Here is a 17780-nt window from a genome sequence, read left to right on the forward strand (position 1 = left end):
ATATTATTATCAATGCAGATCTTGCTTCTTATTGGATCTCTTCCTTTAAATGTCATCACTTTTGTCTTTGAATATTAAATGATTTTGCTATTTTGTTTAATGAGAACATGGTCATCAGCAAAAAGCAGTGTGTCCATCCTTGCTTTGCGGATAATTTCAATGCCTGTCTTGGAGATTTTCCTCTATTCTCTTATAATATGATTTACATATACAGGGTGTCTCAAAAATATTGGTACATACGTTTAGGGGAGGTAGGTAACATCTAAAGGAATGTGAATTGCATAGGAACCCATAACCGGAAATGTTATGGGTTCCTATGAATGGGTTCAGCACGCTGAATTCTGATGGGATCCTTCCACTTGTTCAGATTACGAATCTAAGGGGGCATAAATTCAAATTAAGAAAGGACAGATGTAGAATAGATGTGCGGAAATTTGCCTTTAGCCAGCGGGTGGTTAACTGCCCACAAATTTGGAGGGAATGGTGTGATTTTTTTTTTTTTTTTTTTTTTGGCTGATGCTGCATAAGCTCATACACTTGCTTTCTTGCATCACATGCCACTACTACTACTACTACTACTACTACGTCATCGTAAGTCGGAAGACAGCACTGTTCATCAGTTCGCGAGAGGGAAAATTTCTGGTTTACTCATTCAAGCAGTAGTCGCCGCACGAAGAGCATGCATCGATATATGAACTGTGAGCTGGCAGACATGCACCTAGGGTATGGATTAGCAGAGGGTAATGTACGAGCCACTCAACGAATTTATGGAGAATGCTTCCCAGACAGACATGTACTGGATCACCGTTTGTTTGAGCGTGTGCATCAAAATTTGTGCGATTATGGGTCATTTAGAGGTAACAGGAGTAGTGCGGGCAAACCACATTTGATGCGAACTCCTGCCATGGAAGAAAGTATTTTGAATGCCGTCCAGAATAATCCTACTGCCAACACACGTGCCGTTGCCTCTGCCTTAGGAGTGTCTCGTTTGCAGTGTACAGCGTGTCTGGCACGACGATTCCTTACACCCCTTTCATCTCCAAAGGGTTCTGTTACTGCTCCCCAAGATCATCCTGCACGTGTGGCTTTTGCACAGTGGTTTCTCCAAGAAAGTGTTCAAAACTTGAATTATCCAGCCTATGTTTTGTTCATGGATGAGGCTTATTTCACTCGGGAAGGCTTATTCAATCAGCACAATGCTCGTGTGGGCTCACGACAACCCATACGGTGTGCACCCCCATGCGGCACAACATCGCTTTGCAATAAATGTGTGGGCAAGTATGGTCGGTGATGCTTAGTCGGCCCATACCTGTTACCATCCCTCATGAACTCCGCTAAATATCGGATCTTTCTTGAACAAGTTCTACCAGGGTTACTTGACGATGTTCCAGAAAATGTGAGACACAGCATTTGGTTTCAACATGACGGGGCGCCTGCCCATTATGGAAGGTGTGTTCATGACCATTTGAACAGGCGTTTTGGGCGTCGATGGATTGGCCGGGGTGGACCCGTTGCCTGGCCCCCATGCTCACCTGATTTATCGAGCCTTGATTTCTTTCTATGGGAGGCCCTCAAATCTATCGTGTATGAAGACGGAAATGGATCTCGTGGTGAGACTTGTCTGCTCTGCTGCTACTGTCAAAGAAACTCCAGGTGTGTTTGACCGTGTCCGCCAATCCATGCTGCATCGGTGTGACGCATGCATCACGTCTCATGGTGGTAGTGGAACCTTCGAGCATCTGTTGTAACATCATGAAATGCATCCATCTTGCACTCCATTGTTAATATTATGTCAAATAAATGTTTGCCACTAATTACTGTCTTGTGTCATTTCTGCTTCTTGTGCCTCTGCTACTACTTTCCCGTGACGTTTCCGGTTATGGGTTCCTATGCAAATCACATTCCTTTAGATGTTACCTACCTCCCTCCCCTAAACGTTTGTACCAATATTTTTTAGACACCCTGCATAATAATTTTTAATTTAATAATTATTAAATTTAATAATTTTTGGATGCTGAACAAAGAAACATACCTGGAGGTAAAGGTAATATATTTAGAACACCATTTAGATTCCTTTCCAAGATGCATCCAGGCAGGTTTATCTGAAGGGGTGGTGTACTAGTTGTAAGATTGGTAGGACAGTGTTCTTCCTGAAAGTTAGAAAATAAAAAAAAAGGTCAATATTGGTATTCCAAATAAGTATGTTATAAAATCAAGTAGGTCAATTTCTTTATGTGAAGATAACTTCATTTTCAATATTCATATTTAAGGTGTTTTTCAGAGTTGACCTTTCCTATACAAAGAAATGGTAAACTCTGTAAAAATCTGTATTTACACTTGTTACCTTTGTACCAATTTAATTACAGATTTTTCTACAGACTTTTCCAAATAGCTTTTTGACCACAATAGGCAAAAGTTTTCAAAATACCATTTAATTAATATCTGCTTAACTGTTCTTCACAGTTTTTCTAATATTGGGTCAGTAAATAATGTAGTTATTTCATATCTGAAAAAAAAAAAAAAAAAAAAAAACCCCACGTATTACGCTTTTCACTACCTCTCAACAAACTTTTAATTCAATGTAGCAAAAAATTATACATTTGTTTTATTGATAAGCACCAGGATCTTCAGGAGTTCATTAATTTGTTTTCTTCCAAAACTTATTTGGGAGCACTTTATGAGCTCCCAAAAAGCCATATGAGCACTTTAAAAAAGTGCTAATATGGCTTTTCTTACCACTTCTAATCTTTTCTTTAAGTAAACTTGTTAGAGCTGCCACTTTTCTACCAGCCTATTTAAACATTTACCCAAAGAAGTAAAAGTACACAAAAGCTTCAAAATCTTTTTTTAATTTCAGTGGCATGTATTGAAACTTTAAATGTGCATTTCCTTTCAGCACTTCTTTTTTGGACAGCGGTAAATGTCCAACAAATATTCATCCTCTTCTGGAGAAAGACATGCAGCTCCTTTTTCAGCACAATAATGACAACCTATTACTATCAAATGTTCAACCTCTCTCTTTTAATGCCTTTGTTACTCCAGTTTTTAGGTCTACCATAACAGGGGCATTATCAACACTAAGTGCAATATAGATTTTTAAAGGTTGTTCAGAAGATGCTCAATGCAAGCATTGAGAACAAGCAAGCTGCAGCAGATTTGTTTTGAAATTTTTTTTTTTTTTTTTTTTTTTTATTAGAATAGGTACATCACAATGGATGTAGTTTAGAATCACTTTGATTACAGTCACCTATGGCAAATATACAAAATGATACATTTTTAAAACCCATTACCACCTCTTTTTTTCTCTATTCGTGTAATTTTACTAACAATTCTTGCTGTTTCTTGCTTTTTTTTGTTCTTCCACAATTGTATTTTTTTGGCTAATTCCCTATCAGGAAACACATTCCTCAATAATGTACCTGAATGATTAACACAACTCAGAGGAACATTATATTCTATGATAAATGATGCTAATAAAATTTGCATGTATGAGAATGACAGTTATTGTGAAATGTTGCATGTTTTTTCATTTTTTTTTTCACTGCATGTTGTCTTTATGCTTGTTTTGCTTACAAATGATTACATCACGCTTCCCACCATCTGAAACTGAAAAATTACATCTATATATAATACACAAGCACGTTACCTCTTCCAAATTTTCCAAATATGAAAATCCTCCATATGCCCTCTGATATTTTATGTTGTGTTTATTTGGCATCTTGCTGAAGGATATTATTAATTAGGTTTGCATCACACAATTAGGATGAGAACAGTCACATATTGCAGAGAACAACTCTGTTATCCTATCCAAATTTTGCAATGTAGTCTAGTGTTCCCAAGGGCTGATTCATTAATGATATTAATCTACAGAATTTAAAAAAAAATTCTCATTTTAACATAGTTTTGCTAATTTCTTTGCAAAACAGACAAGAGAAAAACAAAACCATGTTACAATAATGAACTGAAGAAGGGGACAAATAAAGTGAAAAAAGGTTTTCTGTTGTAAATCTGGAGAGCTGGACGCTATTAAACCTCTGGAATGAACACTACAGTGTGGTTTTGGTCATTAACTACCCATAACCTTCAAATTATCAGAAAATTAAAACATAAGTGTGACAGCACTGATATTCAGTGATGTTTGAGTCAAGTGGACTGAATTTCAGTATCTTCCAGTCATTTTGCAACAACCAAATCCACTGCTTGCAGCTTCACAATGGTGAGACTGTTAGTAATTCGGAGTGGGGTTAGCAATAACCCCATGTGAGTTTAATGTATAATGTAGAGTATAATGTATATAGAAAGGGAGGGGTTATGCTGTTAGTTATGAAACACAAAATCTAAGGAATTGCACCCAGTTGACATGAGTGGACAAGTGTAATGTAGAGCCCGTTTGGTGTGACATAAGCACTTGGAAAGCAAAATTGAAAGTAGGAGTGTGTTACAGTAGTAGTGGCATGTGATGCAAGAAAGCAAGTGTATGAGCTTATGCAGCATCAGCAAAAAAAAAAAAAAAAAAAATCTCACCATTCCCTCCAAATGTCTGTCCAGTTCCTCCTTAAATTTATTTAACCTATCAACTTGCATGACAGATGGAAGTTTGTTCTAGCAATTAACCACCCAATGGCTAAAGGCAAATTTCTGCACATCTATTCTACATCTGTCTTTTCTTAATTTGAATTTATGCCCCCTTAGGTTCGTAATCTGAACAAGTGGAAGGATTCCATCAGAATTCAGTGTACCTCAACCCATTCAAGGCCTTATATACCTCAATCAGATCACTGCACAGGTGCCTAGAATCCAGCCACTGCAATTTGCAGAATTTAAGCCTCTCTTGGTAAGAGGTTCCCTTCATTCCCCTCACCAATCTTGTTGCCCTTCTCTGTACACGCTCAAGTAAATCTACACCTTTCCTAAAATGAGGCCTCCAGACCTGTACGCAGTACTCAAGGTATGGCCTGACCATTGCCTTATACAGAGGGACAATCACCTCCTTTTCCCTGCTAGCAAAATTCCTATATATCATTGACAAAACCCCATGACCTGCCCTGGCAGCCTGTCTGCATTGCTCAGAAAACTTGATATCTGACTGCACAATTACTTCCAGGTCTTTTTCATTTTCTACCACCTTAGGTGTAGTACCACACAGTTGGTACGTTTCTCTGGGGTTACTTCTACCCATATGCAGCACCTTGCATTTTTCAAGGTTAGACTTCAGTTGCCACTTCTTAGCCCATCTGCCCAAATTATCTAGATCCTGTTGCAGTAGCACACTGCCATTACTGTCATTAACAACCCTGCAAACCTTTGTATCATCTGCAAATTTCGACACTAAGCCTGATATACTTTCATCAATATCATTGATAAATGTACAAAACAACAGTGGACCCAACACCGAACCCTGTGGGATTCCACTAATAACATTAGTCCACGAAGAGCAGCACCCATTGATTACTACCCTCCGTCTTCGCCCACTCAACCATCCTTTTATTCATTGTAGCAGCTTACCCTTTCTGCTCCAATTTGTACAATAGTCTTCCATGCGCAACAGTGTCAAAAGCTTTCCTGAAATCCAAATATATGATATCAAAATTATTTTTTGCATCCAGATCCTTTGTAACCACATCATAATATCCTATCAAATTTGTCAGACAAGACTTTCCCTTAACAAACCCATGCTGTGTCTGAATTATTGCTGCAGTCTTGTCTAGATGATCCTGCAATGCATCTTTAACCAGTGACTCCATTATTTTACCCGGAACAGAAGTTAAACTAACTGGTCTGTAATTACTCGTGTAACCCTTCAATTCCCCTTTGTGAATTGGGGATACATTGCCACATCTCCAGTCTGTGGGGACCTCCCCTGAATCCAAGGATGCTCTCATAATTATGTCTAAGGGTTTGCTTAGTTGCTTTGCTGCCTCCTTTAATATAACTGGATAGATTCCATCCACCCCAGGTGCCTTTCTTATGTTTAACTTCAACAATTTCTCCTCCACTTTGCTCTCAGTTATTACAAAATCATTAAGCACCCTGCTACAATTTGATAACCTTCTGCCATTTTCAAACCTTAATAACTCCTCATCTGTGAATGTAGATGCAAAATACTCATTCAGTTTGTTTGCTATTTGAGCAGGATCATCAACAGTCGAACGATCGATATCAAGTGGACCAATCAAATTCATCCCCTTCCTTTTAGAGTTTATATAAGTAAAGAAATCCTTGCAGTTTTTCTTAGCATTCTTTGCCAAAGATTTCTCGTAATCTGCCATCACATGCCTAACCGCTTTTGTGACCTGATTACAGACTAGCTTATATCTGCCATAGGCTTCTGAGTCGCTTGATAATTTATATGCATCCCATGCATTTTTCTTCTCTGTCACGAGTCTTATTAGTTCATTTGATAACCATTTAGGCCTAAACCTTGAACAATATTTCTTAATAGGTATGAAACTTTTAGTAGCTTCCACGATTAATTCTTTGAATGCTTCCCACTTAGAATTTACTGTTGGTAACATCGTCAGTTGATCCCACTGTACAGAATTTAAAAACTGTCTGAGACCACTGTACTCACCTTTACAGAGGCAATAACCCTTTCTTTACCCCTGATGGTAATTATATCTTTAAGTAAATCCCACATCAGTACACTGTGATCACTGCCACCTAGTGGTTCCTTTATCTGCAAATTCTTAATACACAAATGATCACTGCTGATAACCAGATCAAGAATATTACCCTCTCTGGTTGCCTCTTGAACATGCTGCTGCAGAAAACAATCATCCAATAAATCAACAAAAGTCTTACTAGTGTGTGAGTGACCAACCCACAATTTCCAGTCAATATCTGGGAAGTTAAAATCCCCTATTATAAGACATTCTGATTTACTAGCCCACTCCATTTCTCTGTACAATTGTTCATTAGGCCTATAACACACTCCTACTCTTATTTTTGCTTTCGCAGTGCTTATGTCACACCAAACTGACTCAACAGTGCACTGTTCATCTATATCAACTGGATGCACTTCTTTTGATTTTATGTTTTTCTTAATTAACAGCATGGCACCTTCTCCCTTCCTATCCTATCTATCTTTTCTGTACACATTGTACTTCCCAAATTCCAATTCTGCATTCCTAATATCAGTGTGACACCACGTCTCTGATATCCCAACAATATCCGCCTTTGATGTCTTGACCAACACATCAAATTCATCAAATTTATTTACTATACTTCTAGCATTGGTATACATGTAAGCATATGTGCACCTATTCCTAGTTACCCTGGCACATCCCATATACCCAGCTGTTTCACAATGACTGCCATCAGTCCCTGAAACCCCCAGCACCCCTTGCTCCAGGTCGCTACTTATTCTAATAAGAGTTGTGCAAGAATCACCTTCACCTCTGCCTACTTTTAACCTTTTAGTCTGTGAATCCCCACAAGCTAGCAGTTTTCTGACCCACCTAACACTGCCTCGATAGCATCAGCAAATATTCTTGCACCCTTTGTATTTAAGGGTATCTCATCTCTGTAGAAGCAGTCTCTGCTGTTAATAAGCACAGACTACGCTGAAAAAATTCTACCCCTTGAGCCTTGCACATTCCCTCCAGGGCCGAATTGATTGACAAGGCTCTCATCACGTACTCCCTCCTATCGTGTCTGGGCAGAATTGCAGACACTTTCAAATTTAACCCTAACTCATGACTTTTTTTGCAACATTGACCTGTACTTGTTAAGTAAATCTGCAGATCTCCTACTCTTAATGTCAATTGTGCCAACGTGTACAACAATATCACCTTTTAAGGTGATATTGTTGTACACGTTGCCCTTAAAAGATGATATATGCTTTACAACCTCATCAACTTTTGCCCCTGGCAGACATATCCTGGTCGTGTTTCATCTATCCTTTTTACACAATATATTCCTCTTCTCCCTGACAATAGAGTCACCAACAAACTAGTTCCTTTGGGACCAGAGGATTCTGCCTTGGAGATTGCTGCTGTGTTGCCTGATGCCCAGGAGTGAGCTCTGGCATTGAGGTGGGCAGCAGAGGTTGACGGGCCCCACATATTAATTTCTTCGAGGGCATCTACCCTACACCTCAAGTTCTCATAGACACCCAGTAGAACCCTGAGTTGATGCCTAATTTCTAGACACTCTCTGCACCTGACACACACAAAGATACCCCCCTTGGCTAGATCATGTTCTGTTCCAGAGAGTTCGGCAAACATTTCACAAGGCCAAATGACTCTGATGAGTGCAATGAACAACTGTATAGAGAAATAGAGTGGGCCAGTAAGTCAAATTGTCTTATAATGGGGGAATTTTAACTTCCCAGATATTGAATGGAACTTGTGAGTTGGTCGCTTGCACACTACCAAGACTTTTGTGGATTTACTGGATGATTGTTTTGTACAGCAGCATGTTCGAGAGGAAACCAAATGGAACAAAACTATTGATCTGATTATCAGCAGTGATTCATGCATTAAGAATCTGCATTTATCTAAGTATGGTATGCAGAACACTTCTGTATGACACTGTCCAGAAATTGAAACAAATATAAAATTAATGCAAAATGATTACAGTAATAAAAATCAATCAAAAACAATTAATTTAAAAACATTTAAAAATTTAATACAAATTTTGCAAAAATGACTTTCCTTCCTGAAGCTGACAGGGCTTCCATTCCTGTGATCAAGATATGGTTGTATAGCCAAGTCAGCTCAGAAAGGAGTGTTGTTTTTGCAAAATTTGCGTTAAATTTTTAAAAAATTAATTTTTATTTAATTGTTTTTGATTGATTTTTATTACTGTAATCATTTTTCATTAATTTTTATATTTGTTTCAATTTCTGGAGAGTGTCATACGGAAGTGTTCTACGTACCATATTGAGGTAAATTTCTCTTGTTATACTACAAATTTTGAAATACAACGTAGGCCGTATTGAGCATTGTAGCTCTATTTTATGCTTTCATATTAAGAATCTGTAGATAAAGGAATCAATAGGTGGCAGTGTATTGATCACAGTGTTGGTTCCACTATATAGTAAATTCTATATAGTGGAACCAACTATATAATAAATTCTATATAGTGGAACCAACTGATGATGCTACCAACAGAAAATTCTAAATTTGAAGTAATCTTGGAAGCTACTAGGCTTTCTGTTCCAACTACGAAATACTGTTCAAGGTTTAGGCCTAAATTGATGTCAGATGAACTAATGGGACGCGTGGCATAGAAGAAAAATGAATGTGATGCATATAAATTATCAGGAGACACAGAAGCCTATGGTAGATATAAGCTAGTCTGTAATAAAGTCACAAAGGAGGTTAGGCAAGCGAAAGCAGATTAAGAAACCTTTGCCAAAGAAAAACAGCAAAGACTTCTTTATTTGTGTAAACTCTAGAAGGAAGAGGATGAATTAGATTGATGCACTTGATATCAATGGTTTGATTGTTGATAATTTTTCTCAGTAGCTGACAAATGGAAGGAGTATTTTGCATCTATATTCACACAAGGAATTCTGTAGAGAACGGGAGTCCAGCAGTTTATCAAACTCTAACAGGGAGCGAAGTGGAGGAGAAATTGTTGAAGTTAAACATAAGAAAGGCACCTGGGGTAGATGGTATCTATCCAGTTATATTAAAGAAGGTGGCAAAGGAAGTAAACAAACCCTTAGCCACAATTATGAGAGCATCCTTGGACTCAGGGGATTGCCCCATGGCCTGGCGATGTGCAAATGCATCCCCAATTCACAAAAGGGGGATCAAAAGGCGACATGAGTAATTACAGACCTGTTAGTTTAACTTATGTTGCAGGGAAAATAATAGAGTCACTGGTTAAAGCAGCACTGGATGATCATCTAGATAAGACTGCAGCAATAATTCAGACACAGCATGGGTTTGTTAAGGGAAAGTCTTGTCTGACAAATTTGGATATTATGATGTGGTTACAAAGGAACTGGATGCAAAAATAATTTTGATATCATATACTTGGATTTCAGGAAGGCTTTTGACACTGTTGCACATGGAAGACTACTGTACAAATTGGAGCAGTATGGCATTAAGGACAAGTTGCTGCTGTGAATAAAGGGATGGTTGAGTGGGACAAGACAGAGTGGTAATTAATGGACTGCTCTTCGTGGAGTCCCCCCAGGTTTCCATGTTGGGCCCATTGTTGTTTTCTGTATTTATCAATGATATTGATAAATACAGAAATTTGCCCCATGGCAAATTTCTGTATTTATCATCTGCATCTTCGTAACATCTGCAAATGACAAAGTTTGCAGATGTTACGAAGGTTGGTAGGGATATTAATGATCATCTAGATAAGATGATCATTTCTAGATCCTGTTGCAGTATGCTACTGCAACAGAATCTAGAAAATTTGAGCAGATGAGCTGGGAGGTGGCACCTGAAGTTTAACATTGACAAATGTAAAGTACTGCATATGGGTAGCAGTAATCCAGAGTAACATATCAACTGTGTGGTACTACTCAGGGTAGTGGAGAATGAAAAAGACCTGGGGGTAATTGTGCAACAGTTATGAAGTTTTCTGATCATTGCATGTGATCTGCAAGAGTAGCTTATGGGGTCTTCAACGATATGTAGGAATTTTGCTAGCAGGGATTAGGCGGTGATTATCCCTTTGTATAAGGCAATGGTCAGGTCACATCTTGAGTACTACATACAAATCCGAAGGCCTCATTTTAGGAAAGATGTAGAGCTGCTGAAATGAGTACAGAGAAGGGCAATGACATTGGTGAGAGGAACAAAGACAAAGGGCTGCTTTCACCAAGAAATGCTTAAGTTGCACAAATTGCAGTGTCTAGAGACTAGGAACCTGCAAGGTGATCTGATTCAGATGTATAAGGCCTTCAATGGTTTGAGGAAACTTAATGTTAATGGGATTCTTCCTCTTGCTCAGGCTCAGATTATGCACCTGATGGGGCATAGATTCAAACTGAGGAAAGACAGTTGTAGAATAGATGTGCAGGAATTTGCCTTTAGCTAGCAGGTGGTTGACTGCTGGAACAAACTTCCATCTGTTATTGTGGAAGTTGACAGCTTAAATAAATTCAAGACAGAACTAGACAAACGTTTGGAGTGAATGGCTGGGTAAAATGGGAAGGTTTTTTTTTTTGGGGCTGATAAGCTTGCTTTCTTGCGTCACCTAATGCTAATGTGCAAATCCTGAAATACAGCACCTAATATACTGTAGGTGACCAACCAGTATCTCATTATCAGTAGTGATTATTCATGCATTAAGAATGAAGAAATTAGGCACTGATCACTGTGTATTGATGTAGGATTTATTTAAAGATGTAACTAACATCAAGGGTAAAGGGAAGGGATTTTGCTTTCATAAAGTTGACAATATTGGTCTGAGACAGTATTTAAATTCTATACAGTGGGATCAACTGATAATGTTATCATTATCAATTCTAAATGGGAAGCATTCAAGGAAATAGCCCTAAAAATTTCTAGGCTTTTCATACCAACAATATTGTTCAAGGTTTAGATCTAAATGGATGTCAGATGAACTAATGAGACTCGTGGCAGAGAAGGAAAATGCATTGGATGCATATAAATTAATAAATGATACAAAATAGTCTCCAATCAAGTCACAAATGATGTTAAGTAAACTAAGACAGATTATAACAAATCTTTGGCAAAGGATGCAGAGACTTCGTTTCTTATGTAAACACTAGAAGGAAGGAAGGAAGGTGATGAATCGTATTGGTCCACCTGTTATCGGTGGTTCAACTGTTAGTGATCCTGTTTGGGTTGTTGACAAGCTGAATAAGTATTTTGCATTTACATTCACACATGAGAAATTCTTTAGGGGGAGTGGATGCCAGAAGTTTATCAAACTCTAACAGGGAGCTAAATGATTTTGTAATAACTGAAAGGAAATTGGAATAGAAATTATTGGAGTTAAACATAAGAAAGGCACCTGGTGTGGATGGAATCTATCCAATTATATTAAGGGAGGCAGCAAAGCAGCCAAGAAAACTTTTAGCCATAATCTTGTGAACATATTTGGATTCAGAGGAAATCCCTATGGGCTGGATATATGTGAATGTTTCCCCAGTTCACAAAGAGGAAACAAAGAGTGACATGAGTAATTACAAACCTGTTTAGATTAACTTTTGTTCCAGGGGAAGATAATGGAATCACTGGTTAAAGATGTGATGCATGCCGAGAGAGAGAGAGAGAGAGAGAGAGAGAGAGAGAGAGAGAGAGAGAGAGAGAGAGAGAGAGAGAGAGAGAGAGAGAGAGAGAGAGAGAGAGAGAGAGAGCAGTTTACACTTCAGTCAAAGCATGGGTTTGTCAAGGGGTAATCGTGTTTGACCAATTTGATTGGATACTATGATGCAGTCACAAAGAACAGGATGCAAAAAATAATTTTGATATCATATACAGCAGACTCTCGATTTACCGGGATCGGTTTAACTGGGACACTTCAAGACTGCATATAAAAAAAAAAAAAAAAAAAACACAACCAGAATAGGTATAAACAGATGTTTTGCAAGTCGTAAATAAGCGACAAGCAGGACGTTAGAAAGTCGTCATTGGGATATTATTATCTTGCAACCCCCATGCTCAAAAAAAAAAAAAAAAAAATTGTTTAGTTTGTTTTAGTGCGTCGCTTTGATTGTTCTGTTTCATCGTACCGCAAAGAGAAAAATTTTGTTTGTTTATTTATGTCAGGGATAACGAAAAATTTTTTTTTTTTTTTTGTTTAGAAATCGCAAAAATGATGGGTAAATGCAAACGAGTTGCGCTTTCAATTAAACAAAAACTTTAAATTATTCAAAAGTTTGAAAATGGTGCATCCGTTAAATCTCTAAAGAACCAGTATAATGTTGGTGACCAAAACATATGCGACATTGTAAAAAATAAAGGGAAACATCGCATTGAACACACGAGTAGTGCGTGGTAAGTTTTTTATCTATTGCCATATTTTTTACGTAGGTTGCTGAACATTTTTGGATATACTGTACTGTAGTAAGTCCCCGGCTTATGTAACTTCGAACTTACATTAATTTTTTTTTTCTTTTTTAGGATTGTAAAATTTAAAACAGAATAATAAGCAATCAATAAAGATGATCACAGCACGTGGGATTTAGAGTAACAAGCTTAAAAATAGGAATGAAGAAAAGATTTTTAAAATTTATTTAGGTTTTTTTTTTATATGGCTGAAGATTTCAATTTCACCATAATAACATAAAATCCCACAGAATTCCAGCCATCGGTATTATCACAAATGCAATATAATGAATTGCAGTAACAGAAAAGCCCAATAACACGGAATGTGCAAATTGTTTTATGGTAGTGACCTCCAGAAAGGTGTTTTAGTAAAATGTGAGCTAGCGTGGGATGATAATAGTGAGTTTGCCTTAACCCTGTGAAATTCTTTACATAAAATTTCATTTTGACCCTTATCATGGTGCCGACTAAGATAATATGTGACAGCGCTACTAGTAAATCTATCAAAAAAAAAAGGAAAGCAATCGATTTGGATCAGAAAATTAAAATAAGGATGTTTGAAAATGGTCAAACATGAACAAGTATCGTGCAGAATTTAGATTTTTCAGTGTCAACGGTGAACACAATAATAAAGGAAAAAGACAGAATACGAGAACCAGTGAAGGGATTTGCACCAATGAAGTCAACTATGATAACCAAGCCTATGAAATACATATCAGTTTTTACTGTACAATTTCTTCCTTTAATGTTTTCTTTTCTTATGTGTGACTCCAGCAACTTTATCGCTGTCCCCAGATAAAGTTTTTAATTGAACTAATTAAAAATATATAACTATTTTTCTTCATTCTTCTGAGGATATTATGTGGTTTTTGTAATATCAAATTTGGCATATCACGGATATAGGAGCAATATTTTATTAGTCATTCCCTTGTTACGAAAAACTCGACTTATGCAAGAAGTCCTGGAACATATGTCGGGGACTTAACAGTATTTTTGGATTAACCGGGAAATCGATTATCCGGGATTTTTATTTTATCATCTATCCTGGAAAATCAAGAGTCTACTGTACTTGAATTTCAGGAAAGCCTTTGATACTGTTGCACATAAAAGACTGCTGTACAAATTGGAGCACTGTGGCATTAAGGGCAAGTTACTGCTATGAATAAGAGAATGGTTGAGTAGGAGAAGACAGAGTGGTAGTCATTGTACAGTGCTCTTTGTGGACTAATGTTATTAGTGGAATCCCCCCCCCCCAGTGGTTTTGGTTCTGAGCCCATTGTTTTTTTTTTTTTTCTACATTTATTAATGATGTTGATGATGGTATATCAAGCTTAATGCCTACCTTTGCAGACGATAAGAATGTTGGCAGGGTGGTTAATGACAGTAATGATGGTATACTACTGCAACAAGATCTAGAAAAATTAGGTGGTTAGGGTGAGAAATGGCTACTGAATTTTAACATGGACAAATGCAAAGTACTGCATATGGATAGCAGTAATCCCAGAGTAAAGTACCAAATGTGTGGTACTACACTCAGGGAAGTTGCAAATGAAAATAACTGGAGGAATTGTGCAGTCAGAGATAAAGAGATTATTCCAAGAAATGCAGTAGATTAGTCCACTCTGTAGTACAGAGTGGACTAATCTACCGCATTTTTTGCTGTGACTGCACTAGCTGCTACTTCGGGGAAACTGACAGAAGACTTGGCAAATGTATTTCAGAACACGAAAGAGCTATTCGCTTAGCGGATATAGAACACTTGGCCATTGCTGAGCACTTCTGGTCAACCCGACACAACACTGACCCATGCCGCGATGTCATGGTTGTCAATCGGTCCTGCCATTACCGGCGCTGCGCCTGGTTGGAGTCACTGCACATCACGTGCTCTAATACTTCCATCAGCCGAAACAGAGGATGTCGTGTTCGTCCTACTACCGAAGCAACCATTCTTGTGACCGACAAATGGTGGTAACATTACCATACATCACAACCACTGACTTCAACTTCCAACAGTTAGTTGTTGCACCATGCAGTCAGTGGTTGTGATGTATGGTAATGTTACAACCACACTATTACTGAAGCAACCATTCTCATGATTGACAAACGGTGGTAATGTTACCATATGTCACAACCACTGACTTCAACTTCCAACAGTTAGTTGTTGCACCACGCAGTTCACTGTGCATGACTGGCATCGCACGCTCTTAAGTTCCCAAAACTTTCAATCCAACGGTTAACTGATGAAGGGCAACATAAAGCCCGAAAGATTTTGTATTACTGGTTACTGTATGTATCTACATATTCTGTTTTTACTGTTTATCGTATGCATTTAACATCAAACCTAATTTAACTACAACTCCTTATTTTACTTTCCGTTCCGCTCTGTGCTACATAATGAAAATAGTATCGATTCATAAATAAAAAGACTAATTGAAATCGTGTTTATTATTAATTAGTATTGTTTTTAATTACGGAGAAATAAATTGTGTTTAGTGTATGGTTTTAAAATTACAGATAAATTGTGTTTAATATTAAGTGTATTGTAGTTTATACAAGCATATTAATACAAATAATATGTAAGTATATATACTTATTTTTTCTCTCTAATATTTCTTTTGTTTTTTTAAATCTATGTTTTTATCAAGTTATTGAGAATTAAAAAAAAAATAGGAGGCAGATTTAACTCACTGATATAGTGAGTAATGGTTATAATGAGGAAATTTTGTCAGTTCCTTGATGCTTGTTATAACCAAGTTTGACTGTACATAAAAAAAGACTAACAACTTTTTTTGTACATTGCCCATTTTATGATCATTAATTTTATGATTTTTATGAACATTAATTAATCATAAAATACGGTCATTAACTGCTAGTACTATCATAAACTGATAAAATTTAGATCATTGCTGAGGGCCAGGTTAAGGATATGAGTAACCCATGTACTAGCTCTCTAAATCACAGTATAAATAACAATCATCCAGCTGATTCAAAAAAAAAAAAAAAAAACAACAATGCCACTTGGTGTATTCCTAGTCCATTATTTTTTTCAGTCTATAAGAGGTGCCTTAAAGCACTCATTTATAAGGCACCCTTCATACTTGATTCCTTATTCAAGTTGTCTAAAGAGATTTTATCACACTTCCTGCAGTTGTTTTAACCAGTAATAGATCCCCATAATCATCTTTCCTTTACCACTAGTCACACAGATACGTCTACCTGGATTGCACATATTCCAGGAACAATCTAGTTAATTTCAGGTAGCGTCTGGTAAGAAGCATAACTCTTCTCATCCTTTGCTTCAACCCACCCCCTCTCTTCTCCATATGCACTATATTCATCATACTGAAACTTTTTTTCCATATCCCACCAGGTTGGCACCATGTCTCAGTCCTACAATATCAGTGTTAGCTGACCTGAGCAGAAGCTCCAATTCATTCATTTTTTTTACATGCTGCATTATTATACAGACATATTTAATTAAAAAATTTTATTTTTTTATTTTCCAATTTTATAGCTATTTAAATAAGTTATTTTCCTTGTGCTTTAACTGTGCCAGTTATTGTGCCTATTTCATTGTTTCTTTTCATGTTGCATGCAAGTGCCCACAAGGAGGGTGCAAGTGTAACTTTGTTCATGCCACTTACTTAACTTGTATATTCTTGTTTATACTATAGCAGGTAAGTGGAGTTTACAATAAATTAATCAATACAAATGTTAATCATATTTAGCAGTCACGGGCTTGACCCCCAGTCCACTCAAAGAGCATGTGCTGCTGCACTCTAGCCCCTGACCACTCAGCTACATCATACCTTTCTAATGCCCTCTCCCCAAAAATTAGCAGTTTCCCTGAATCCTTAAGTCTCTTCTACGGCATTAACAAAAAATCCTGCACCTCCTCAGTTCAAAAGAATTCTATATTTACTAAACAAATTCTTTCTACTCAGTAAAAAGAATCAAAGCACACAGCATCGAATTAATACTATTACAAATTATTCAAAAAGAGTAAGGCATATGAATACAGTCAGTCATTCTAACTTAATAAACTGTGACTGATAAGCATATACCTGTAACTAAACCAGCCTAATAAACATATACCTGTAACTGAAGAGAAAGATTTCTTAGTATTATTTTTGCTGGAATGGGCTGGGGAGCAATTTCATCTTCAAAAAAGTCATTTAGCCCAGAAATACTGGCCATAAGAAGGGTTAAATGAACATTATCCACCAACAAGCTAAGGAAACCAGGGTTATCTTTGTTCTCTGCTTCAGGTAAAAACTGCACTAAACGAAACTTCAGATGATGATCAGTAGGTGGGGATTTTTTGGTTTTTGCTTTCCATCCTCTTGATCCTATATATATTTATTATGTATAAAAAAAAAAATCAATATTATTATCTAAAAGAAGTTGTAAAACAATCAGGCATATTTCTCAAAAAAGAATGCAACTTTGTTATGCTTGCTTCCATTGTGCAATTTCCACATTAAGTTAGTAAAAGTAAAAGTATTTTATTCATTGTAAATGAAAAATTTTGCATACCTGTACTAGAAATTAACAATGCTATAATTTGTAGTTTGTAAAGGTGTATACAGAGGGCTCATCATAGGCAAATATATTATACTGTCAAAGTATTCAAGGCCTACTCCTGACCAGTGATGCAAGTCCAGTGGCTATATGCAAAGTACTAAAATCTATAAAAGTGTTGGGGGGGGGAGCATTTCCATGCCAACAGAAATTACAGGTGAAGCTCATGGAGTTTCAAAGAGGCTTTAATATTGGATGCGTTGCCCAACATTT

At 37.1% G+C, this 17780-nt stretch overlaps 1 protein-coding gene across 1 annotated transcript in view; it reads right to left on the bottom strand.

Moving 5' to 3' along the window:
- LOC150079959 (bridge-like lipid transfer protein family member 3B) overlaps positions 1-17780 on the bottom strand; it is a 208838-nt gene that overhangs the window by 16895 nt on the left and 174163 nt on the right. The window contains exons 17-18 of the mRNA XM_090384043.1: positions 17082-17335; positions 2033-2150 (exon numbers count right to left, since the gene is read on the bottom strand). Coding sequence (XP_090240169.1) covers positions 2033-2150; positions 17082-17335 — 372 coding nt within the window. The remainder of the gene's footprint in view (positions 1-2032; positions 2151-17081; positions 17336-17780) is intronic.

The sequence above is a fragment of the Mastigoproctus giganteus genome, chromosome 10 (genome assembly GCF_048544385.1).
Source record: "Mastigoproctus giganteus isolate SK-2022 chromosome 10, ASM4854438v1, whole genome shotgun sequence".
Taxonomy (NCBI): domain Eukaryota; kingdom Metazoa; phylum Arthropoda; class Arachnida; order Uropygi; family Thelyphonidae; genus Mastigoproctus; species Mastigoproctus giganteus.